The sequence below is a fragment of the Sciurus vulgaris genome (assembly GCF_902686455.1).
Source record: "Sciurus vulgaris genome assembly, chromosome: 12".
Lineage (NCBI taxonomy): Eukaryota > Metazoa > Chordata > Mammalia > Rodentia > Sciuridae > Sciurus > Sciurus vulgaris.
In genome coordinates, this window is record NC_136473.1 from 26971905 (window position 1) to 26999525 (window position 27621).

The 27621-nt window shown below is 36.8% G+C and overlaps 1 protein-coding gene across 1 annotated transcript in view; it reads right to left on the reverse strand.

The window, feature by feature from the left end:
• Window positions 1–27621, reverse strand: part of MALRD1 (MAM and LDL receptor class A domain containing 1) — a gene marked incomplete at its 5' end in the record, with an annotated part of 672621 nt that overhangs the window by 502498 nt on the left and 142502 nt on the right. Inside the window, 4 exons of the mRNA XM_079107637.1 lie at window positions 3779–4191; window positions 7533–7900; window positions 8377–8482; window positions 8881–9033. Coding sequence (XP_078963763.1) covers window positions 3779–4191; window positions 7533–7900; window positions 8377–8482; window positions 8881–9033 — 1040 coding nt within the window. The remainder of the gene's footprint in view (window positions 1–3778; window positions 4192–7532; window positions 7901–8376; window positions 8483–8880; window positions 9034–27621) is intronic.

A 27621-nucleotide genomic window follows, 5' to 3' on the forward strand; every position in this document is an offset into this window, starting at 1 on the left:
TAAAGACTGCTATGTCCTGTGAAATTAACCACATAAATAGTAATGTCATTTGCTCAGAGGGATTTAAAATGCTGGCGATACAGGAATTTTGAAGCTCTAAAGAACTAAAACCAAAAAATACAACAATCTTCACATTTCCAAAGAAGATTTTAAAAATGTATATGAGCACAGTAGCTTATTCACTAGAAGAAAGTATAGTCTTAAATATTCAAAGTCTAACTAAAATTTGACTTCTTCAATATAAATCTAAAATGACATTAACCTCAATGTCATAATAGACACAAGTAAATTTTAGGTGAACTCAGCTTTATTTCACATAAAATGTAAATAATAATAATCCAAACAGAGGAAGTTGATAAATTTTCCTCCTGTTGAAAGGGAAATAAAAAGCTGGGCGTGGTGATTCACGTCTGTAATCCTAGTTGCTCCGGAGGCTGACAGGAGGATCCCAAGTTCAAAGCTGCCTTAGCAACTTAGCGCTAAGCAACTCAGTGAGACCCTGGGAATGTGGTTCAGTGGTTAAGCACCCCTGAGTTTAATCCCCTGTGCCAGAAAAAAAAAAAAGGCAAATAAAAATTCATAATTACTAAAGCCTCTGCCTTTAACCAGTCATTGTTTACATGATCTAACAAAATTCACCAAATAGTTTCAAATCACTAAGAAACTATTATAAACATATGATTAAAAAATCAAAATTAAGTATAAAGAATAATAATCCTAACTTTCTACTTATAAAATATGAATGCAATCATTTAAACAGTCATTCAACTTCTAGATCCCAGACACTACATGTGGTACTAGGGAAAAAAAACTGAAGACTGGGAGAAAATATTTGCCATTCACATATTGGATAAAGGATTTCCCTACAGAACATATTTTTTTAAAACATCTCAATTCTCTCTAATTAAAAAAACTTTTTAAAAATTGGGTGAAAGGTTTGAACAGACATTTCAAAGTAGACATTTGTTTGGCAAACAAGTACATGAAAATGTGTTCAACATAATCAGTGCTAGGGAACTGCAGTCCACACTGAGATGCAATTATGTACTTCAGAATAGCTAAAATTAAGAAGACTGATAGTAATCTGCATTGTTTTGGTGGTGGAAGAACTGGTACCCTGACACACTGTTGATGGGAATGAAAAATGGGAAACTTTGACAATCAGGTCAGGAGTCCCTGGAAAGTTCCACTTACTTCTACCATATGACCCAGTCATTCTACTCCTGGTTATTAAGACAAGGGGAAAAACAGCAGATGTTCATGTAAAGATGTGTACACAATTATTCATAGTGAATTCATTCAAAATAACCCTAACTAGAAATAACCTAGATATCAATCAATATGTGAATGGATAAACTGTGTTTTATCCAAATGAATGACTGATACCTATGGTAGCACCAATAAATCTCAGAACACCTGAGCCGAGTAAAATAAATCACACCAAAAAGAGAACATACTGTGAAATTTCCTTTAAATAAAATTTTAAGATATATAAATTAATGTATAGTGGCAGAAAGCACATTAGTGATTATTGAGGGGTCAGAGAGAAGGATTATAAACAGACATTAGAAAATTTTGGAAGATGAAGCTTATTTCCATTATCTTTGATTTGCATTTTCCTAGAACTAATGCAATCAAGATAATGAAAATATATAACCATCTTGATGGCTTCAAAACTTTTAATAGGTGTAGTTTATTACATATCAACTGTACTTCAGTAAATCTCAAAATAAAAATTAGTTAGAAGTTTGTAATGAAACTTCATATGTTTATGATTTGCTGAGACTTTACTGACCATGCCACATACAAGAGTTTTGGCTAATTATTTCAACTGATATTAACAAATAAAACTAGTTCTTATATGCAGCATCTACCATCTAGTCCTATCATATTTATCTCATTTTAAATGAGTGATCCTGAAAAGTCTTTGGGTTTTTCTTCAAAGTAAGCATTGAATGCTGAGCATAATGCTAGGTGAGTTCTCTTATAATACTACAGTTAATAAGAGTGTTGGCTATTACTGCTGCTCTTTCTCAGTAGACTGGAAATGGAGAATATCCATTTCTTAATGGAGGAAAAACATCATGTTGCATAAATTGGACCCTCTTTTACTACTTTGAATGATTCATCCACACAGAATGCAGAATCTCTAATTTCATCATTTCGGGCCTGAATTTTATTTAAAATAAAAGGCTAAAAGAAATCTCAGAGTCAAACAGTGCACTCTGTGTAACCCCTGATGGATTTCATACTCAATTTTTATATTTATATTCATGACCACAGGATTCCTTTGTTAGTTGCTTGTTTATCTGGCTGTGAAAATACTGTGTTGCAAATTTGATTTTCTTCTGGAAACCAATTCTTGAGTAAATATTATAAGAAGAGTTGATCCACTAAATACTAGTATGGTCCAAATTACAAGTGACCTGATTAAAGAGTAAGAATTAATTTGAAGTGGATGAGCCATTATTAAATAAAAGTTAGGGGGGAAAAAGAAACTCTTCAATTTCACTTCACACAATGACATATATCTTACGTGTATTGGGCTAAACAGAAAGATAGCACTCTACATATGGCAGATTGGGTCTCATTTATGTCTCCCTGGACAAATCACCATCTCTAATGTATTCTTCACTGATTAAATCATGTAAAAAGTATATTTATGAATGTTAGAAGTTCTCGAAAGGAAGTCTGGAGCTAAGTTTTTGGTTACAAAACTGGTATTTAGACTAAGACCTTTAGATAGAGTCAGTGCCTTAAATTTGGGTAACTGAAATAATTTTAATACATGCAAACAAAATAAAAATTGTCCAGGGATAAGTAAGTTTTTTCCCTGTATAATATACATAGACTATCTGCTAAAGGGATAAATAACATATTCAACAACTGCATGTTAAAGTCATATGATATATTGGGAAGGCAAGGGATGACAATTATTTATAAATGATGGGTTCCAGCATTAGTTCCAGTTCTGCTGTCCACAAGCTATTTGGCCAAGGATAAACAACCCCTCTGGGCTTCTTTCTCCAAAAATGACAAAAAGGATCTCTGACTTTCCAACTTTGGGGAATTGCCAAATTGATTCAAATATATCACACATGTATCTCTCTCTCTTTTCCTTTCTCTCTCTCTCTCTCTCTCTCTCTCTCTCTCACACACACACACACACACACACACACACACACACACATCCATTACAAAACTGTGAAAATAACATATGCATTTGAACTGGCTCTTACAAGCTGGCTTTTAGGTGAAAACAGGAAAGATTTGGAGTAAAAAATATTCCAGCAGTAGTGAGGAGACCTGGATTTAAATTTCAGCTCTTCCCCAGAGAAGCTGCTATTTTTGAGCAAAGCATGCACTGGATTTCAGTTGCTTACCTATAAGTAGCTAAAATGTCAAACGAAGTATTCAAAATAATAGATTTACAAGTCTGTGCTTTTTGCAGAATCTCAGAGATTGTGCCAAACTCATTTCTTTCCCACGGATTTTTCATTTCAGTAGATCACGTACTTAAAATTGAAGGCAACTGCAGCTATTTCATGACATGTGTTCATGTTTACAGGTTCTAATCATACATGATTGGGGATAGTCAAGGAAGAGGCAACTTAAGGAAATTTGGTACACCCTTAATTAAATGATAAATGCACGTCAAAGTAACTTTGACCAAATTCCACTAGCTTTCATCTCAGGATTGTAGTGATCTTTCACATTGCTTAGACATTCTGATTCAAATACATATTCAAATATGCTTTATGAAACCTATTATACATACCTGAAAAGGCTGCCGGCTAGAGACGTTGAGGTGTTTCCTTATCCATCTGTTGTCTTGATTCCCAAATATCTGCCACAGCAGCTTTCCCCTTGAGTTACTCCAGATTCGCTGGTAGATAGCCAGCCTATGAATGTGCTTTCCAAACATGTGGTAGTATAAGCGGAAGGTACAGCCCTCTGTGTCAGTGGCGTTAAAGATGGGGCTCAGTAAAACAGCCTTGTTTTGGAAAACCTGTGGCTCTGAAGATTCTATGTAGAGATAGTGTCCTTTAACTGTGCCCAAAGTATTATCCTTCATGGGCCCTGTATTAAGTGTTGAAGTTGGACCCTGGTTTCTGGTCCAATCAAAGTCATCCTCTGTCTCTTGTTCCCAGTTACAAATTCCATTCTCAAAGTCACACTGTAGTTCAGGGACTGAAATTGGCATTAAATAACAGCAAGAGTTAATTAAGGACAAAACTAAATGTGATTAAGAACATTGATGAACACTTTTGTCATGCAAAGGCAAACCACTTTAACTTCAAAAAGCATCGTTAGTTTTGAAAAAAGTTTAAAAATGCCAGATGATGTATCAAATAACAATGTTCCATGGCCTTGGCCATTATTTTCCAAATGTTTGTTTGTGCCCCTTCCTCTTCCAGTTCTGTTATCCTCACTCTAAGCAAGTGATCATGACATCATGGCTGGTGCAGTAAGAAATTTCTGGCTCAGTGCATTTCAAAATCAACTGAACATTCTAATCAGAAGGGAACATTAAAAACAAACAAATACCAAAGCCCAGAGATATTTGATTTCGTTGCTGAGAGTAGTGGAGCCATGCATCAGGATTTTTTTATAAGCTCCCTTAGTGATCCTAATAAAGCTAAGAACTATCATATTTTAGTAAGTCTCAAGATTTAAGAATCACTAGGAGTTCATGGTAAAATTGCTTACTTCATGAAAAAACCCCCATACTAGTTTATGGAGTGAAACTTACAAATTCAAATTTTTAACATATACTCAAGATAATTCTTATGTAGGTGATTTCCAAAACTTAGCCTAAACCTATATCCTGCCCACTCTCCAAGTATCCCTAAATGTCAGTGCCAGAATAACAATTCTTCAGTAGCAGTAGTACCACTTTTTTTTCTTTATTCAAAATTCCTTTAATCTAAACTTTAATATCCTCCCCAAGTTAAAATGCATCCCTCCCCTTTGCAGGCAGTGTCTTTCTATGCACCCTGAACTCTGACCCTGTCTCCCTTTGTACCTGATGTTCCAACCTCTGCCTTGTTACTCTCTGCTGTATCTCATCAGTGGTTGCCCTTCTTCTTGATGGCCTGTAGCTCCTCTGGCCTGGCTTATTTAAGCTTCTGACTTCCTTCAGTCATTAGAACAATTTTGACTTTAAAGGGATTGACTAGCCCAATTAAATGTGCTACCCCAATTTCCAGGGCAATACAGGAATATGTTCATTTTTCAAGGCATGAGGATTTTGTTGACACCAAGTATTTGCTCTAGAATAAGTGGGATAAAATACTCAATTGTCAGTATTTGGGCTGAGGGGAATGGATTTAAAATTCGCAGGTAGTTCCACATTTTAGCTTCATTTACATAAGTTAATATTTAAAAAAAAATAAACGCCCACTGTCCTTTAACAATTCATCTTCGTAATGGTACTTAGTGCCAAAGGTGAACAAACACCCTGATACAATAAATAAAAGCGTGTGTGAATGAAAGCAGCCAGGCGAGAACAAATCATCTGTCTCTGAAAACTGTGGAGCAGGCGCTGAGAACTAATGAAGGGAACCAAGTGGGTAAATGTCAAATGGGAGATGAGTTTTCATTTGATATTTCCTCATTTGTGACTAATCAAGCCCAGCTGTGACGTGAACTGGGGACATGCAATGTGTTCTCCAGGTGTCTGTCTTTTGCTGTGGAGCAGAAGGAGAATGTCAAGTTGCTGAGTTTTGGACATAAAACTGGCACTAAAGCCAACAGACTTTTTACATTGTCTGTCTTCACACTGACTACACACTCAATCTTCATTTCAGAGGGAATTTGTGTAGCCCCACCCTTCAATGTAAAACCACATCTCTAAACATATTTCAGGAGATACAGCCTGGGTTTCAGGACATCCAGTGCATAGTATGTAATAAAATCGCATGCCACCTTGCAAAGCTGTGAGAAGCTGCCATTCTCCTGACACCATTATTTCCTTTCCCCAGTACATCATCACAAGAAGCAATTCGGTGTTATGTTTGTACTCCCAAATTCCTATACTGGGAAATTTGAAGGATAATTTACTTATTTTTACCAGTAGATCAAATTTAGGATTTAGAGAACAGGAAAAACATGAAAAGGCTTTTCAAATTTGCAAAAATAAATTAGCTCTAAGGCATGTTCCACTTCTTATGATGGCCATTGTCAAAATCATCAATGTTAATGCCATCCACTCAAACATCACTTGTATAAATTTCATGAGATGCATAGTAATTCTGACTTTAATATGCCTGACTTCAACATGCCTTTGATAATATGTGTCTCAAAGTCTGCATACTTGCAAAGCTCTCTGCAACAATTTACAAGGAAATTTCTTAATGTAATGTTTCCTATAAGGGTACAAGGCATTCTATGATTCTACCTTGGTTTATAATCTGCTTCCAAGTTTAATAAACACCTAGCTTGAAATTTGAAACTGTTGCTATTTCTGGACAAGGAATCTGAGTCCAAGAAAACATGTAAACTTTGCTGACATATTTTTGAAATGAAAATAAAATACTATTAGCTTTTCATTCATTTCCAGAAGGGCATTACTGAGGCTAGGTACATTAAATGGCAAGGTCCACATAATCATCAGATAATACAAACTTTACAATTTAAACCAGAGACCCAAGACTGGTTTTTGACACCTCACTTCCTGATGCCTAAAGTCAAAAGAAGAAGTGTCCAAAATAATCAATGTATTGCCTAAATATTTGTCCTAAGCCTCATCCCTCATCTCTTTCAGTGTCAACACAATTCACTGCCATCCCCTCTCCTATAGGCTACTTGCAAGAGTTCCTTGCTGGATCACTAGAGTCCAATCTGCTCCATTTATTATATCATACTCACAGGAACATTTTAAAACATGCCAATTTGGGTTTTTTTTTTTTTTTTTTTTTTTTTTTTTTTTTTTAAATCCCCCTTTTAAAAACCTTTCAAACAAAGCAGATTTCTTGAGCCTGGACTGCAAGGATTCGCCAATCCAGCCTCCCCCATACCTCTTTCCCTATGTTGTACCCTCTTGCCCGCTTCCCTTACTGGAGCTACACCAGCTGTCTTTCATCTGTCTTGCAGTCACACGTCAGGGCTTTTGGATATACACTTTGACTTATGATTTTTAGAATCTCAGATAAAGCAAATGCTATTATTATATAAAGTCCCAGCACCCCTCTTCATAGCTCCTGGCAGATTGGATGTTTTATATTTATTTACTAAATATTAGAATATCCATCTCTTCAGTTAGACTATAGACTCCATGAAGGCAGAGATTCTGCATAATTGAGTTCTTCCATGGTCTCCCTAGGATCTAGTTAATAAATCTCCAAAATAAACATTGATACTCCTGATTAATGAATAATAATATAATATCTGATATTCACTAACCAGGTAACTATGCATAATGGCACTGAATTGATTGGCTAAAAAGAAAATCGTGAGCTAGTCTAGGTCACTACCCTCAAAATAAGTCAGAGGGACCAAAAACAATAAAACAGAAGTGCCAAAAAACTTACCACAGTCAACTTCGTCAGCATAGTCACCGCAGTCATCCACCAGATCACATAAGCGAAGCTTTTCTATGCAAGCCTTGGTGTGGGGACACCAGAAGTGATCTGGCTCCTCACAATTCTCAGCGGGCAGAGGAAGGGTACAGTTTTCGAATCTGATGTCGTCAATAGCTGAGACCCCATCATAAATGCCAAGACTGACTTTATCCAGTGTCAAGTAGAAGGGCTGGGTCAGGCGCCCCAGCTGGATGTTCACCTCTGACCACTGGTTGCCCTGGTTGTATAACACTCTCCAGAGAACTGTCGAGTCACCTGACTTTTCCGTATGTAACTGCAGCTCAGCTGCTCCCACTGACAGGCCATAGTTATAAAACCTGAAAAAGAGCAAACACAAGAAGCAGGCATAATTTATGAGATACCCTAAATATTTAACCTTTGAACCATTCCACTTGGTCAAGAGCCAATTAATAATTGGTTGTCATAAGGGACACCTTTGTTTCCCGCAGTTAATCTTGCTGCCTGTTTGAAAGAGCTTATCTGCTGAGGTACATGCTCTGTGGCTCTCACAGCCCTGGGAACCTTTCTTAAGGGGCTTCCAGAGAATAGAGGAAAAGTCTGAATTAAATTATAATCCACTGATGGAGGGAAAACATCCCTGTCAATAAGAAAGAAGAAGAAGAAGAAAAAAAAAAATTCATGACATGCTCTTAAGTTCAATTAAAATTGTGTGAACTTAATGCAATAGCAGTTTTTAAAGTAAAACTAGAACTAATATGTTCAGGAGTATTTCTGCAACCACTAGGCCAAATTGCTGTTGCTAGGGTAATTGATGATTGTTTTTGATATTTACCAGAAAGAAAGTATGCATCCAGATCCTGTCTGGCTGAAAGTTGGGCTCTGGAGTTTAGCAACTTGGGACAAACTGCTTCTATTCTTCAGAATGAACATAAAATGGCCTATTGGGATACAAAACAAATCATTAGTTAGCCTATTGGAATTTATAATAAGACAAATGTCTTTTAACCCTACACTGAGTAAATTTAGTACACAACTAAAATTATAATTATGAAATACAAAAATCAGTGGTGATTGTTAGTTAAATTTGCTTTTACAAAAACACTGAATGATATAAAAACAATTGATAACTTTGGTTAATCCAGCCTAAAATATATCTATACCCCATCCATACCATGCATAAAGCAGTCATTTCATGCAGACCAAATACCACTATGAACAGTATTCAGCTGTCCTACTGATGCTTGTGATAGCATTGAATACATCTGTGTCTCTTTCCCATCTGGAGCCATCTGAACAGTACATATAAGTAGTTAGCAGAGCCTCGCTTGCTTCTTACCTTGAGTTGTGTTGTGAGTATGATCCTGAGGTGGGGCCTGTTGCTTAAAATCAGCAGAAAGATCACTCTGGGAGCTCCATATCCAGTCAAAATTGTCACCAGCAATTGCTTCAAACCAACCGCAACTGTTTGCTTCAAAATCACAACTGGAAACTGAACAACCAAACAGTGGCTCTTAGGCTGGCTCTCCACAGCGTTCCCACACTTTGAAAAGGTAGATTTCAAATGGAAACAGCCTTACTATGAATCTCCCACTACACCAAGGGGACTACATGAAAGGACACCCTTGCCTTGAGCGGGGGGGAAAAAAAAAAAAAAAAAAAAAAAAAAATAAAAATATATAAAAATATATATATATAAAATTTGATTTGAAAAGTGGATTTCTGTTTTTCATACTGAATATTGAAAAGGCAGAATTTTGTTTCTCAATTTAAGAAGTTCAGGTTTTTTCTAAATATGCTAATAAATAGAATCATTCAGCCTTATTGTTTGTTAAATTATTAAGGTTTTGTTAATTTGTTATAATAGCCATTTTAGTTTCCCTCTTTTTGCTAGACTGAAGAGCAACTTACTTATAAAAAAATCAGTATTTGGAAAACCCCAGATTCACTATATAATAAACTGTGTAGCCTTCATTTGTATATAGTATTTCACAAATCATTGCATCACCTAATTGTACAACAAAGAACCTTTTTTTTGTTTTCAGGTAAACATGCAGAGAAATGAGTTAATTTCCACAGAGACATTATAGAAAGGATGAGCTGGGGAAGAAGATAAAGGGAAGTTATAAATATTAGCAGTGTAGAATTATAGCTAACAGTTACTAAATATCTTACATAATGGACTCTGTGCCAAATGTGTTACATAGATCCAACTTTCAGAACAACTCTAGGAGACAGGAATTATTACTGTTGTTGCTATATTACAAAGGTAAAAAGTGAGGTTAGGAGAAGTCATTAATCTAGCCAAGGTCATATACTTTAGGAAGCTGTAGAGTAGAATGGGAATTCAAATATTATGATTCTTTATCTAATATTCCTTCTGCAACTCTTGACTGTAACCACTGCTTGTCATTATATTGGAGGAAGGACAAACCAAAAAGACTTCATAGGAATGTACTAAGTGATGATGTTCAGCTGTTGCTACACATACCAATGCAAAATGACCTTGATTTCCATTGATGATTATTACCCTGGGATCCTTGGCTATTGTGCTTTTATCCAAAAAATGTAATCATAAAGGCCCTGGGTTCAATTCCCAGCACCCAAAAAAAAAAAAAAAATGTAATCATAAACTGCATAGATATTACCTTGTAAGAGGAATTAAGAAGGAAGCAAGAAGTTTCCGGGACAAAAATAGAAAGCAAATTACTAAATGAGATTATAAAATTTAGTAAGGTACTTTACTCAATGATAAATCATTTTCCATTTTAAAAATGCTACTTCTACATGGAGAGGAATGAGAGGTAATATTAGAAACATCTGATTTTTTATAGTTTCTATAAAATATCCAATTTCAAAAATATAGTTGCCCTCTAAGAAATTTCCTGCTTTGACCAGTCCAGTGCATCCAAATGTAATCAAAACTCAATAAGAATGTATGAATACACTAAAAATAAATACTTCTAAAACTTTGATTCTAATTAGAGACAGCTATATTTCAGTATGTAGATATAATTAGAAATACATAGTTTCTTCTATATTTAGAATAAAGATTTCTCAAGTTTAGAAATCTGTGGTGAAGCAAAATTAAATGCTACTCAACAATGAAAAACAATAATGATAAATATTGCAAGTTATGGATAAATATGAAGAAAGTTTAAGTCTTTATTTTTATAGATCATCTCTAAGTATTTAATACACATAAAAAGATATAGACAGGTAGATAGGTAGATATAGAGATATAAAGATACAGATTGTGGAGTCTCAAACCATGTAGATATCATTTCAGTCTCCAGGAAGCTGAAGCTTTGATTCCTATTTCATGCAATCTGCAGAAGATGTCCAGGAGTTCTTGTTACACAAAGACAAAAAGAAACAAGTTGTTGCTACTATATAGTATCTATCCAGCACAGCTACTAGTAATGGGAAACCTGGCTATCTGTTATCCAGGAAGATACCCACTCTAGATGTAATCAATATTACATTACTACATTACGGTAGTAAGATTTTTAAAAATCACTGCAGTTACATTGTAGGTCTCTGACAAAAGGCTGTTTAAAGTTGATAGGTTTTTATTTAGTATATCAAAGAAGATGTTCCCCCCCCCATGTTTATTGCAGCACACTTCACAATAGCCAAGAACTGAAAGCCAGATACAGAAAGACAAATACCACATGATCTCACTTGTATGTGGAATAAAAATCAGTCTATCGTAGAGAGGCTTGTTGGAGGCCGCTGCCCTGTAGGGCCCGCAGTGGTGGCTGGCCTCGCCCTAAGATGGCACCGAGAAGTCCAACTGCAAAGAAAAACAACTTTAAGGAAGTGCTTTCTATTGGCTGACTGATCTCCTCCGTGTCCGTGCTTAGCTCGTGATCAGTACATGTCCTCATTACCCACCATTAAGTGTCCACGAGCCAAACACCTGACCCGTTAGGTGATTGGCTGTTACATCCCATAAAGCTGCGTACTTTGCGCGGCGGCGGGAGCAAGCAAGGGAGCAAGCAAGGCAAGGAGGGCAGGCAGCAGCTGCGGGGCGAGAGAAGAGGAGAGGCGGCCGCTGCGCGATGAGAGAGGAAGAAGAGAGAAGTGGCAGCTGCATGAGAGAAAAGAAGGAGCAAGAGAGAGCTGCGCGACAAGAGAAGAAGAAGAAGACGGTGGCGGTGGAGGAGGAGGAAGAACCAGGCACTCGGCTCAGAAGCTCTCCCATAAAAATAAAGACCTTAAAACTTCATTTGAGAGCTGAGTCTTCATTGTACTCGCTGGACGAGACAAGTGGGGCCGAAACCCGGGACCCCTCGCACCGCCACAAAAGAGGTAAGTAATATCCAGGTAAAACAGCTGTTAAAACTAAACAAGTAAAGTAAAATAAGTTAAGAAAGGTTAAAGCAGTATACAGGAAGCTGGGTTGAAGAGGGCCCAGGTACAGGAAGCTGGGTGAAGTAACCCCCAGTGGACTGGCCAGGTATTAAGATTTTGTGTGCTTGTTGTTTGTCAAGAGTTCATGTCTTTGGTTGTATTGTATTGTTGCAGAGCGCTACTGTTTTTAGTTGTTTTAGTGTGACTTAGCATTGTGGTGTGGGTAGCACTTAAGGCTTTAGAAAATGGGTGGCGAAACATCCCGGATCAGAATGGAGGGTCCGCTTAGAGACTCATTAAAAGCAAATGGAGCACCTCTAAAAACAAAGACTGCAAGGCTTTTCCTCAGAACAATAGAGGAAGCTGCGCCATGGTTTTTAGATGAGGGACTCTTAAGTATACCACAGTGGAATCACTTAGGAGACGATCTAAGAAAGAGGGAGAAAGGAGAACCACTGCCGGTGGGCACAAGCGCAATTTGGAAGTTGATTCGCAGGTGCTTAACTGACCCGAGGCCAACGTTTAAAGATACGCTAGAAAAAGGAGAAGATATTTTAGAGGAGATAAAAGAGGGACGATCCAGAACCTCTGAAAGATTATCAAAAAGGAAAGTTCCTCGGATGAGGAAGAACTTTCAGAAGAGGAACTAGAGAGGATAGTTAAAAAAGAGGAACAGGAAAAAATTACACAAGAAATGCAAGGGCTAAACTTTAAGAGAGGAGGACCCCCAGGATCATGTTTCTATTGTAAACAACAAGGACACTTTAGAAAACAATATCCCCAGTTAAAACAGCAAAACAGACCCCAGAGAAGGCCTAAACCTGGAGTCTGCCCAAGATGTAGAAATGAATATCATTGGGCTAGTGAATGTAGATCTATGCTAGATGTAGATGGTAACCCCATCCTTCCTCGTGGAAGTTCAGAAAACGAGGGACGGGGCCCACAACCCCAGGGCCTGGCACAAATGTATGGGGTGATTTAAAAAGTGGCCAGGACACATTATCCAGTGACAGACCAAGGACAGCGACACCAGGAAGTGCAGGACTGGACCTCTGCTCTACCACCAGAGCAATACTAACGCTAGAAATGGTAGCACAAGTCATACCTGTTGACTTTAAGGGTCCCCTACCTGAGAACACCATGGGACTATTATTAGGCAGAAGCTCCAGTGCACTCAAAGGATTAATGATAGTTCCAGGAGTCGTAGATCAAGATTATACAGGAGAAATTAAAGTGCTTGCTTCATCATCTCAGGGCATTATTTCCATTTCTCCAGGAGACCAAGTAGCTCAGCTTTGTATACTACCTAGTCTTCATGGCTCATTCCCATCACAACAACGTTTTAGGGGAGATAAGGGTATGGGATCTACAGGCATCGATTTGGCCTGCCTTACTATGGAACTAAAAAACAGACCTATGTTAGAATTAATTGTAAAAGGAAAAATTATAAATGGATCGTTAGACACGGGAGCAGACACAAGTATCATAGCAGAAAAAGACTGGCCAAAGGATTGGCCCACACAAAAGGCAAATCAAACATTGAGAGGATTAGGTATTGCCACAGAACCAAAAAAGAGCTCCATGTGGCTACAATGGAAAAGCCCAGAAGGTCAAGAAGGACTTTTCCAACCATATGTCTTAGAACAAATCCCAGTGACACTATGGGGTAGAGATATTTTAAATCAAATGGGGATGAAAATAACCACAGAAGGAATATACAGTGAACAAGCACAAAACATAATGAAAAAACAAGGGCACAAGTGGGGAAAGGGCTTAGGAATCAATGAACAAGGCATAACGGAACCAATATCAATTAAACAAAAAGGTGATAGACAGGGATTGGGTTTTTCCTCAGGGCCACTGATGAAATAATTAAAATAAAATGGAATATAGAAAAACCAATCTGGGTCCCTCAGTGGCCCCTAAATACAGAAAAACTTAAAGTGGCCCAGGAATTAGTACAAGAACAATTAGAGGCAGGGCATATAAGGCCCTCCACATCACCTTGGAATACCCCCATATTTGTTATAAAAAAGAAATCAGGTAAATGGAGATTATTACATGACCTAAGAGCCATCAATGCCGTAATGCGATCCAGGGGGCCAATTCAGTTGGGCCTACCAGTCTTATCAGCATTACCAAAGGACTGGAAATCAATAATATTAGATATAAAGGATTGTTTTTTCTCTATTCCTCTCCACCCTGATGACATAGAAAAGTTTGCTTTTACGGTCCCCTCCATTAATCATGGACAGCCTGATGCCAGATATGAATGGAAAGTCCTACCCCAAGGGATGGCCAATAGTCCAACCATATGTCAAACTTACATAAATAGTGCTTTAATACCAATCAGAAATAAGTACCCAGATATAATTATATACCATTATATGGATGATGTATTAATTTGCCACCCAGAACAAACAATACTAGATAAGGTATTTACTGATCTAATCAGTCATTTAAAGACAAGAGGACTTATTATAGCATCTGAAAAGATACAAAGACAACAAGTTCAAGAATTCTTAGGCGCTAAAATAAACAGCACAATCATTACACCCCTAAAAACTTCTCTTAGACTCGACCATCTTAATACCTTAAACGATTTTCAAAGGTTATTAGGTGATATTAATTGGATAAGGCCTTACCTTAGATTAACTACTCAAGATTTAGGACCATTATTTAATATCTTAAAGGGAGATGCTCATCCTTCTTCACCCAGAAAACTTACAGAGGAGGCCAGAAAAACCCTATATGTAGTACAAAAAAGACTAGACGAGGCACAGGTTGATCGTATAGATCTGTCGGCATCTCTATCACTCATAGTACTTCCAAATAAATTAGTCCCTACAGGAGTCCTCTGGCAACAAGGTCCTTTAATGTGGATACATTTACCCTACTCTCCAAGAAAAACAATAGTTTCTTGTCCTGAAGCAATGGCACAAATAATATTCAAGGCATTAAAATCAGCCATCATAGTATTTGGAAAAACTCCAGACAAGATAATAACCCCATATAATTCAGAACAAATTTCTTACTTAAGCAATAATAACAATGATTGGGCAATTCTTATGTTCACAACTGCTGCCCAATTTGACAATCATTATCCAAAACATCCATATATACAATTTTATCTAAGAAATCCTGTGATTCAAATAAAAATTACAAAAAGGGAACCTATAAGACAAGCAGTGGTAGTGTTTACTGATGGTTCCAATAATGGTACTGGAGCATATTTTCATAAAGACAAGGTACAAACATTTCTTTTTCCAAAGGCTTCTGCACAGCAAATAGAATTATTAACAATAGAACAAACATTAAAAGATTTTCATAAAGTTCCTGTAAATATTCTGTTGGATAGCCATTACGCTGTTAATGCAGTTCAACAACTGGAAGACGCCTGTCTAATCAACAAAAATTCCACCATATCCAACATACTCTTAGCATTACAAAAACTCATTTGGAGTAGAACAGAGCCATTCTACATAGGACATTTAAGAGCTCACACAGACTTGCCAGGTCCATTAACACAGGGCAATAATATAGCTGATCTAGCTACAAGGGATCCTCATGTTTTTTCTATAATAGAAGAAGCACAAAACTTCCATAGTAAATTGCATGTAAATTCTAAAACCTTACAAATAAAATTCAATATAACCAAAGAACAAGCCCGCACCATTGTAAAAAACTGTAATAATTATGTAACATACATAAATTCACCTAATAATAGCATTAATCCAAAAGGCCTATTGTCCAACCATCTATGGCAGATGGATGTAACACATATTCCAGAGTTTGAAAATCTCAAATTTATTCACGTAACTATTGATACCTACTCAGGGGTTATATTTGCTTCATTACATAGTGGAGAAAAAATAAAAGACGTAATATCATTGCTTACAGGCCTTTGTGACTTGGGGAAAGCCTAAACAATATAAGACAGACAATGGGCCTGCATATATTTCTGCATCATTTAAAAATTTCTTAAGTACCTTTGATATTTCCCATTCCACTGGAATTCCATACAATCCTATGGGACAAGGAATCATTGAAAGAGCCAATCAAACACTAAAGGCTGTTTTAAATAAACAAAAAGGGGGAATAGGAGACACATACAGGTCTCCTAAAGATAAACTAAACATAGCATTATTTGCTTTAAATTTTCTAAATTTGGACAAAGATGGAAAAACAGCCGCAGATAGACACAAAAATCCTACAGCGGCTCCAAAGGTCCTTGTACAATGGAAGGATGTACTCAATGGACAATGGAGAGGCCCGGATTCAGTGTTATTCTGGAGTCGAGGCTCCATATGTGTTTTCCCACAGGGTGAAGAAACACCAGTCTGGATCCCAGAGAGATTAACAAGACTCACATCTAAGACGTCATCATCCTTTACCATTAACTAATACCTCTTCTATTTTTACCAATGCTTCGACAGGATTGCCTGCAATTCCCTTTGATTCACAGACTGTTCTTTTACATCTTTTTCTTTACCAGGATGATGTTCAGTTAGGAATGAAACATGTCAATCATTATAACTGGCTTCTGCTTCCTAACACAAAAGGATATACTAATATACAGTCTTTTTTCAGTCTTCTGGGAGTGGAACATAAATTGTGCCAGTGGAACTCCTCTAATTGGGACAATTCTTCTTTCCTATCTGCTACTCAGTCTCTTACCTGTAATGGAAGTATAACCTTTCCTCCCACTCCAGTTTGCGTGTCACCCCCTTTCATGTTTCTATTAACTAACCATAGTACTACCGTCCTAAATTGTTCTGATGCTAACGTAACTTGTTTCCTTTCACAATGTTGGAATGCCTCTCAGTTTTCCATTGCAGTAACCAGTCTCCATAACTGATGAAGAGCTGCCTATGATTTTGTCTAGAAACAAAAGAGACTTCGGTATTATAGCAGCAGTGGTTACAGCGGTGGCTGTGTCTGCTGCTGCAGCTGCGGCAGCAGCGACAGCATTAGCTACTACAATACCAATAGCACAAGCTGTCAATAATATAGCTGAAAGAGCCGCCTCAGCTTTACAAACACAAAAGGTTATCAATGCCCACTTAAAGGCTGGCATATACTCCTGATAACCTTACCACTCAATTAGGATTAGAGACTAAAACATGGGCAGACATCATGGCTCTTGGAATACTTATGGTACTGGGTTTGGACTAATGATCTGATGCCTATGCACGTAAGATGCCAACAACAGGGAGAACGTCAGACCATCAAAATGGCACTTATGGCGCTTAAAACTGGCACATCTCCCCAGGTGTGGCTAAATATGCTGGATCGGTAGCCAATGACAGGTAAGCAAATGGAGACATATATCAACCTAAGACAGGTCCTCATCCCAAGATGGGTGAGATACCAACGACAGGTAAGAATATGTTCTGCTGTTATGCAACCTAAGACAGGCACGATCCCGGGGATCCAGAGTCACAGATAGGCTCATGGGGGCCCATACCAACCTAAGACAGGGTTCTAACGCCTGGAGGTCAGAATTCCGATGACGGGTAAGGATGGTGCTCGCCACATGAGCTATCATGATGATCTGATCCTAAGCCATTAATAAAACAGAAAGGGGGAGATGTTGGAGGCCGCTGCCCTGTAGGGCCTGCAGTGGTGGCTGGCCTCGCCCTAAGATGGCACTGAGAAGCCCAACTGCAAAGAAAAACAACTTTAAGGAAGTGCTTTCTATTGGCTGACTGATCTCCTCCGCGTCCGTGCTTAGCTCGTGATCAGTACATGTCCTCATTACCCACCATTAAGTCTCCACGAGCCAAACGCCCGACCCATTAAGGTGATTGGCTGTTACATCCCATAAAGCTGCGTACTTTGCGCGGCGGCGGGAGCAAGCAAGGGAGCAAGCAAGGCAAGGAGGGCAGGCAGCAGCTGCGGGGCGAGAGAAGAGGAGAGGCGGCCACGGCACGATGAGAGAGGAAGAAGAGAGAAGTGGCAGCTGCATGAGAGAAAAGAAGGAGAGAGAGAGCTGCGCGACAAGAGAAGAAGAAGAAGAAGATGGCGGCGGTGGAGGAGGAGGAAGAACCAGGCACTTGGCTCAGAAGCTCTCCCATAAAAATAAAGACCTTAAAACTTCATTTGAGAGCCGAGTCTTCATTGTACTTGCTGGACGAGGCAGAGGCTGAGAATAAAATAGTGGTTACCAGAAACTGAAGGGAGCGGGGAGGCAGGTGGTATGGAGAAAATTTAACCAAGAGGTCGTAAGTTACATTTAAAGAGGACTCAGAAGTTCTGGTGTGTTATTCACCACAGATAATAGTAATGCACTGTATATTTCAAAGCTAGGAAAGGTGTTTTAATGATTATGCAATAAAGAAATGATGAAATTTTGAGGAGACAGATGCTTACCTTGATTTGAACATTACACAACATAAAAGTGCATTGAACTATCTCATGGTATCCCACAAATATGTACAATTTATATGCCAATAAAAATGAATTTTTTAAAAAGAGTGATTTTAAAAAAAAATGCTGTTAAAATTCAAATATGCTTTTTGAGTATACTTTGTTCCTATGTAGATTTGTACACACATTTTATTTTATTTTATTTTATTTTTTTATTGTAAACAAATGGGATACATGTTGTTTCTCTGTTTCAGGGATCATTTCTATAGTATGTACACACATTTTAAAACCCCAATCATAAATGTAATATTCAATGAAATTAATCTCCTAGCTAGCCATAATTGAGTATGGACCTCACTAGAAAGACATGGAAATTATAACTGTGTATCCATTTCTGACTGAGAAATGCAATACTATGAATATGTTCTAATAATTGAGATTCAAGGATATCTCACTGTTCATGGATCATTATAGATTTCCTCAATTATCATCATCACAAGCACCATCATTCACAATAACAATTGCAGTTACTGTTTACTCAGAGTTTAGTGCATAGCAAGTTTTGTGCTGGAGGCTGTTACAGTCATAACAGGATGCCTACTGACAGAGTTTCTGAAAAGTGTGTTTATCTGTTCTATGGCTCTGAGTAGAAAAGCTAATGACTCTACAGCAGCTTTTAATTATTGTGAGAAAAATCACCTGAGTGGCCTGTATTAATTATGCAAATATAATTACATTAGCTGCCCCTGGGACAAGGACAAGAGGAGATAGCTGGTGAGCTGCCAAAGAGGTCCTCCCTGCCATTTCCATACCATTTTACTGAGGCAGAAGAAGATAGATGGATGTAGTTGCCAAGGAAGCTTATGAGGAAAAGAACCCAGAATCAGGTCGCGTTTCATTTCAGATTGACTGTCTTAGAACTTCTCTGATGGTTTAGATGACCCTGTTGAGATTTATTTATAAGAAATAAGCACAAAATGTACGAAACGCAAGTCTGAGCTCATAATGTGGTCCTCACAAAAACATCTAAAAGTTCATAGGAGAAAATACGTCCTGTGATGTCATGTGGTTGAACATCAAACTCTCTCTGGTCTTAGCTACATAGGAAAGATTCCCATGTTAAGTTAAAGAAAGAGGAGAGGGGTGAGCATATGACCCGTGATTTTTTTAAAAAGTTAGTACCTAGAGTCTAAGCAAGGGTCACCACTGGGATTACAGAGAGATCTGAACCAGCAAGACACCAGTACAGTGTGGGAACCACCCACTAATATGCATGCCACCTTACTTAATCCTCAGGAAATATCTAAGACAACAGTATTATCCCTGTTTTAGATATAAGAAATATAAGATTGAAAGAGGAGGAACATAATTTTTCAATGCTCATTAGTACTTACACAAACCCAACCCAGACCTGACGTCAGAGCCTATGCTCCAAAAAATGATTATTTCTACTGGTTCATTAAGTAATAATAACAACTTTCAACAATTATTATATGCCAGGCACTGTGCTATGTTTTTTCTCATGGACAATCACACAAAATCTTAACCTGTATGATCAAAAGACATGCTCTGGAAGTAGATTTTAAACTATATAATAATAATAGTTAGAAGTCTATTACACTGATTCTCTTTGTTTCTTCACACATTTTTCTTCTAGACTTCATGACCCTCCTGAAAGTTGCAACTAAGTTAATTGAGTATTCTAGTATGTTCACTTAGTTCACTAAAGTTGTGCTTTGATTATGCATTTATTATAAATTTCAAATGCATTAATACACTTCCATATTTTGGAGCATGTTCTCTATGACTGTAATTGTTTTGAATTTTAGGCTTTTCTATGCCTTCAGATGGTTATATGTTTGGAGTTTATGATAAGGTTGAAGTAACTGAACTCTAGACTTCATCAATAGTTAATATTCATTAACAATTTAAAACGAAATGTAAGAGCAAGGGAGTGCTTACAAAATAAAAGGAGGAAATAAAAAGATGTCAAAATAAATGCATAGAAATAATTATAAATCTGCTATAGGAATACCAACTCATAAATAGCATAACATTCAAGATTACTACATTTTACAGAAGAATGATTAATTATATCATTGGACATCATATAGTTTTAAAGGTCTTCCTTTAAAGGTCTCTTATTATGGAGATATATTTATGTGTGTATACACACACACACACACACACACACAGACAAAAAGACACTATTGGGAGAATTCTCCATGGGTCTTTTATGTTTCTGCACATCATTTACTACCCTTTCAAGAACAGTCAAATAGCCATGAAAAAGAGATAGTGACTTCCTCTATAAGAGGGAGCAAGGTATCATTCCATTTAGTAATGATAATGTCTCCCTGTAAAACAAAGTTCAAATGAGATTTTTTTAATGTTTTTTTGTTTTTCTTTTTGATACTGGGGATTAAAGCAATGGGTTCTTTACCACTGAACTACATCCCCAGCCCTTTTTATTTATTTATTTATTTTTATTTTTGAGACAGGATCTTGCTAACTTGCTGAGGCTGACCTTGAACTGGGATCACAAGCACGCGACTATGCTCCCAGCAAAGGTTGAACAAGTTTGTATGAAGCCCATTTTAAAAGATTTGGTTTCAAAAGCATAGCCTCCTTAGTTGTGATGCAAACCCACTTCATACTTACATACACCTGGTCACCTCTGGATTATCCTATTACAAGAAACTAATGGAGAGACAGAAGGACCAATGCAAACATGCCCCCTGCTGTTTGCTCTACCATGAATCATAGGTCCTTTTTGTGTGACACCAGTCTCAACTCTTCTGCTAGCATCTATGAAACAATAGCAGTCTAACTTGCTACCTTGCCAGCAGGGTAGTATTTCAGGTCTTTCATGGTTCTTGATACATATTATATTACCTATTATAATGCCTGCCATTAAGGAACTTAGAACTTATTGTGGAGAATTTATAAGCAAGTAGATCATTATGATAGAGCAATAACTATCACGTGATCATTCATTTACTACTTATTTGAAAAAAAAAGTTATTTAGTACATATTACATGTATGTACAGGTATAGGGCCTAAGAATGTAGCAGTAAAAAAAATAAAAATTAAAAAATAAAAAAAAGACAGGAAATAAATTTCTCCTCATGGATATTGTATATTGGAGTGAAGAGATAGGAAAAAAACAAGATAAATAAGCTGATACTTATTAACAGTGATACTGCTAAGAAAATAAGAAAATTGTGTTAGAAAGAAGCATTGCAATTTTATAGAACAGAATCAAAGAGAGTCTTCAGATAAAAATGAACATCTAGGTGAACACCTGAAGGAGACGGGTGTAAGCAAAGCCATGCAGCCACGTAGAGGACCCAACAGAGAAGGGACTGCGAGGGCAAGAGCCTTAGGCATGACAGGCTTCTCATGATCCAGATGCATCAAAGAGACTACGAAGTTTCAAGGACAAAGTGGAAGAGGACATTGTGGGGAGATGAAATCAGAGATCACCTTAAGTTTTTGGCTTTAATTCTGAGTAAAATGGGAAATAATTGCCATGTTTTCAGCAAGTAACAAATATAGACTTAATCACTCAAGTTGCTGTATTGAGAAAACACAGAAATGGAATGGGGAACAAGGAAAGAGAATGATATGTGAAAGTCCAAACAAGAAGTGGCATTGTTCTGGGCTGGGTGGTAACAATGAAGACAAGAATGAATTATTCTCAAGTTAGACATGATAGGATTAATGGATATCAGATGAGGAACATAAGAGAAGTTAATATGATCTCAAAGTCTTTGATCTAAGCATTTGGAACAATGGAGGTATCCTTTATAAATCAGAAAAGACTGTGAAGAAGTGGGATATGGGGGTTGTGGGGGAATAGGACCTTAATTTTGGATATGCTATATTTGATAAGCCTATTAGGTATTCAAGTCATCATGTCAAATAGAGAACTGGATACATGAATCTGGAGCTCAGATGAGAAGTCCTGGCTGGAGATATAAATGAGAAACTCATCAAAGTGACAAAAAGAAGTTATAAAAGCAGGTGGAAAACCAAGAATTATACTTAGTGTTACAGAAACCAAGCCAAGTATCTCAATGAGGAAGGTGTTACCATCTCATCAAATGCTACTGATAGGTTAGATGAAGATAGAGAATGGAAACTGGATCTAACCCTTTCATAACTTTGACAAGAACAGTTTGTGTTGAATGGGAACAGCTTAGGGCTGAGTGCACTGGGTTTAAAAGAGAGAATTAGAAGAGAAAGGTGGAAAACAGTAACTAGAGCTAATTTTATGAGGAGTTTGTTTTCTGTAAAAGAAAAAATGATGTGGTAAGTAAACAGAGAAGTGGGATCAAGGGAGGATCTTTTAATATGTAAGAAATAAGAACATGTTTTTATGTTATTGAAAATTCTGGTACAGAGGGAAACTTGTCAGAGCAATGTTACTGAAAAGACAACAGAGATGAGCTCAAGTTGAAAGAGCGGGGTTTACCAGTGGTAGGACTGAGAACGATGTTCCCAAGGTACAGAGAAAAGGTAGTTTATGGTTGGACAGGAGCACTGTTGGAGCTTGTGAAAGTACTTCTCTGGTTATTTCTATTTTCTCAGTGAAACCAGATATAAGATTATCAATTGAGGCTAGGAAGAGGGAAGAATAAAATAGATTTTTATCGAAAGACAGTAAGGCAGTTGAAGGTCAATGTAAGGCCACCATTAAAATATTGGACTTCACAAGAAAGAAAGTGAGTGTATGAGGAAATAAGGGATATGTGAGTGTTGGTATGACTGATGGATTATAAGTATTGATAGCACAGATATATTGTTAGAATTGTGGCATTAAAGGAAAAGAGAAAAAGAGAAAGTAACAATTACATAATCTGTGTTTGGATTAGAGGGGTGCTAGTTACTGGTAAGAAACACAGAATCTTTCGTTAAAAAGGAAGAACAATGAAGAACATGCAAGAACCACAGAAGAGAATCAAAAGTCAGATGGCAAAGCCAAGAACATATCTAACAACCTAATTTGGGAACTCCTGCTGGCTTTCAAAATTGCTTTTGACCAGTGATACTTTTTTAGCTTCCAAACACATCCCATTTTTAACCAAGATATCATCTGCTATCCCAAGTCTGTTCTACTATTGTCTATTAGGTTGAGGTTGATTAGAGGTAGATACCTTGTCTCTAATTTCACAAGTCAACAAATGAAAGGAATTGTGTCCTGGAGCTGTTCCTAATGCACAACTATGAGAAAACTCCCCAAACCTGATTATACTATCCAGGTAATAATACAGTGATATCAATACATTGTTGAGATTTTGTTGAGTAATTAAACTGTTTACTGAGACTTTAATAGAATGACATCATTGCAAACTTGGGAGAGGGTGAAAATATTTTGCTTATGGAGGAATGACAGTGGTCAGGGATTGAACTATTGTAATAGACAGAATTCTACTACATGGAGAACCCCCATGAACTCCTTCTTCTTGTGCAATTCCAGTGATTATACTGTTACATGGCAAAAGAGATTTTGTAGGGGTAATTAAGGTTGTTAATGGTTGATTTTAAGATTGTAGATTATCTGGAGGAGGCTATCCTAATTAATAAACCTTTTAGAAATGAATTTTTCTACAAATCATTGCAGATTCAGAGAGATTGAAAGTGTAAGAGCTTGAGATGCCATTAGTAGTTTAAACTGGGAAGGGGTCATCTGGACAAGTGAAGAAAACCTAAACTCGAAGCCACCATCAGAAAGGATACAATAAAGATTAAAGCAGAAATAAACAAAATGGAGATTAAAAAAATAATAGAGAAAAATTAAAGAAAAAAATTGGTTCTTCAAAAAGTTCAACAACATTGACAAATCTTTAAGGAAAAAATGACTCAAATTACTACAATCAGAAATGAAAGTGGGAATACTGTAACCACTTCTGAAGAAACAAAAGAAGAATAAGAGAATTCCTTGAGCAATTACATGCTAAAAAAAAAAAAAAATGGATTACCTAGATGAAAGAGACAAAACCCACCAAGACTAAATTGAAATGATAGAAAATCTGCATAGACCCATAACTAGCAAAGAAATTGAGTCAGTAACAACTATCTCCCAACAAAGAAAAGCCCTGGGCCTGATTTGATAGCTTCAATGTAAAGTCTACCAAACATTAAAGAAAGAACTGACCAATACTTCTCAAACTTCCAAAAGTGAAATAGAAAGGACATCCAAGACTGTTCTGTGAGTCAGCAGTGGTCCCAAGTCAGGCAAATGCACCTCAAGAAAAAGAAAGCCACGAATCCAAGAGCCTTTAGGAAGACTGATGCAAAAATCCTCAACCTAAGAGTGGGAAATTTAATTCATCAGAGTATCAAAATAACAGAATTTTTTTTTCTGAGATGGAAGGATGATTAAAACATGAATATCAATATAATAGATTAACAGAATGGAGAAAAGTGCATGATTACCTCGATTGATGCAATAAAAGCACTTGACAAAATTCAATCCATGATTAAAATATTCAATAAACTAGCAGTAGAATAAAACTACTTCAACATAACAAAAGCTATATATGAAAAAACCCACAGCAGATATACTCAATGATGAAAGACTGCAAGCTGCTTCTCTAAGGCAAGGGTGCCCCCTTTCATCACTTCTCTATAACAAAAGACTGGAAGCCCAAACCAGAGCAATTAGGACAGAAAAAGAAATAAAAAGTATCTAAATTAGAAGGAAGCAAAATAATCTCTGTTCACATATAATATGATCTGCAAAGTGGAAAAATCTGAAGTTTCCAAACTACCATTAGAATAAATGAACTCAGCAAAGGAGCAGGATACAAAACTAACATTCAAAAAATGTTTGCACTTCCATACACTAACCATGAACACCCACAAAGGAAGTTAATAAGCCAATTCTTTGTAATAGCATCAAAAAGAATAAAAAACATATAAATTAACCAAGGCAGTGAAATGTCTATACATTGAAAAATATACAACATTTTTGAAAGAAATTAAAAAAGCTGCAAATAATGGAAAATCATCTCATGTATTGAGGTATCCCCCAAAATCATTTAATATATGAGATGATGCAAGAAAGTTCAGAGGTGAAATGACTGGGTCATGAAAGCCTTAACCTAATCAGTACATTAATCCACTTGAAGGGATTAACTGTGTGTACCTGTAGGTGGGTAGGTGGTGGTGAAAGGAAACAGGTCACTGGGGGACGTGCCTTTAGGGTTTATATTTGGCTCCTGGAGAGTAGAGCTCTCTCTGCCTCCTGATTTTCATATCCTTAGCTGCCTTCCTCCTCTACACCCTCGGTCATCATGTTCTGCCTCTCCTTTGGCCCCAAGCAATAGAATCAGCCATTTACAGACTAAGACCTCTGAAACAGTGAGCCCCCAAATAAACTTTTCCTCTTCTAAGTTGTTCTTGTTGAGTCTTCTGGTCACAATGACAAAAAACTGACTAAAACAATATGATTATAGATTGTAAGAGATATTAAGATATCAGTAGTACCCAACATGATATATAATTCCTATCAAATTTTAATAACATTTTTGGCAGAAATTGAAAAATCCATCTTGATATTCATATTGAATCTCATGGTCAAAATAATCTTGAAAAAGAGGAATAAAGCTAAAGGGCACACACCCTGACTTCAAAAACTAATACAAAGTTACAGTAACTGAAGCAGTATGGTACTGGCATAGAGTAATATAGACCAATGGAATTGAACAGAGGTTTTAAAAACAAACCTTTGTATATATGGACAACTGAGTTTTGATAAAGGTGTCATCACCATTCAGTGGAGAAAGGTCAGCTTTTTAATAAATGTTACTGGGAAAAATGACACATTCACAAGTGAAAGCATGAAGTTGAACTCTTACCTAATATTACCTACAAAAACTAACTCAAAATGCATCCTCAACCTAAAAGGAAGATACGAAGCCATAAAGTTCTTAGAAGGAAACGAGCCAAAATGTTATGATATTGGACTTGACAATGATTTCATTTATGACACTAAAGACACAGGCAACAAAAGAAAAACAACAGGCTAATAAGACTTTATAAAATTCTTAAGACCTTATGCATCATAAAAACTAACTAGTCAGGCTCAGTGGTACACACCTATAGTTCCAGCTACTCTGGATGCTGAGGAAAGAAGATGGCAAGTTCCAAGCCAGCCTGGGCTGCTTATGGAGAACCTGTCTCAAAATTTAAAAAAAAATTTAAGGACTGGAAAGCTGTGGATATAACTCAGTTGTAGAGTAACTAATGGCTCAATCCTCAATATCACCCAGATTAAAAAACATACCATTAACAGTCAAAAAGCAACCCCCAGAATAGGAGAAATATTATCAAATCACATACCTCACAAAGGATCAGTATTCAGGATATAAAGAGAACTCTTAACACTAATAAAAAATAAATAAAAAATGAATCAAGGGTTTGAATATATATTGCTCCAGATAAACCTATGTTCAATAAGCACATGAAAAGGTGCTCAATACCACTAACAATTAGGGAAATGGAAAACAAAATTACAATGAAATATGACCTTGTACCTAGTAGAAGGAACAATCAAGAAAAAAAGAAACCAAAAAAGTAACAAGTGTTTTGAAAACAAAGAAAGTAGAACCCTGTGCACTATCGATACAAATGTTAAATGGCACTGCTGCTATGGAAAATAATATGTAGTGCCTCAAAAAATCAAATCATATGGTGCAGCAATTCAAGTCTTGGGTATGTACTAGAAAGAAATGGAAGTTAACATGGGTATAATTTTATACCCATGTTCAAAAATGTATTATTCACAGTAGCTAAAATATGGAAGTGACCCAAGTATCCATCAATAGTGAATGGTTAAACAAAATGTTGAACATACATACAATGGATAATACTCATTCTTTTAAAAAAGGAAATCCTGACATGCTACAATACAGATGAAATTTGAGAACATTCAGTGAAATAAGCAGTTACAATAGGAAAAATACCATAGGATCCATTTATATGTGGTTCTAAGAGTAGTCCAAATCATAGAAAAAGATAATAGAATGTAAACTGCCTAGACTGAGCAGAGAGAGGAATGGAGAGTTAATAGGTACTGAGTCTCAGTTTTGCAAGACTGAAGAAGTGGATGTTGATGAAGTATGTATAATATAAACTTAGTACAGAACTGCACAGTAAAACTTGTTAGCATACTAAATTTTATATTATGTGTATATTATCATAATAAAGAAAATGTGGAAGAAAAGAAAATAAGAAATACTTGACATGCCACACAAGAAGGAATAGAGACAGCATCGAGGAGAGGAAGAAAGACCTGAGCAGATGGCAAGAAATAAAACATGGACCTCACTCTTGGAACTACAAGAA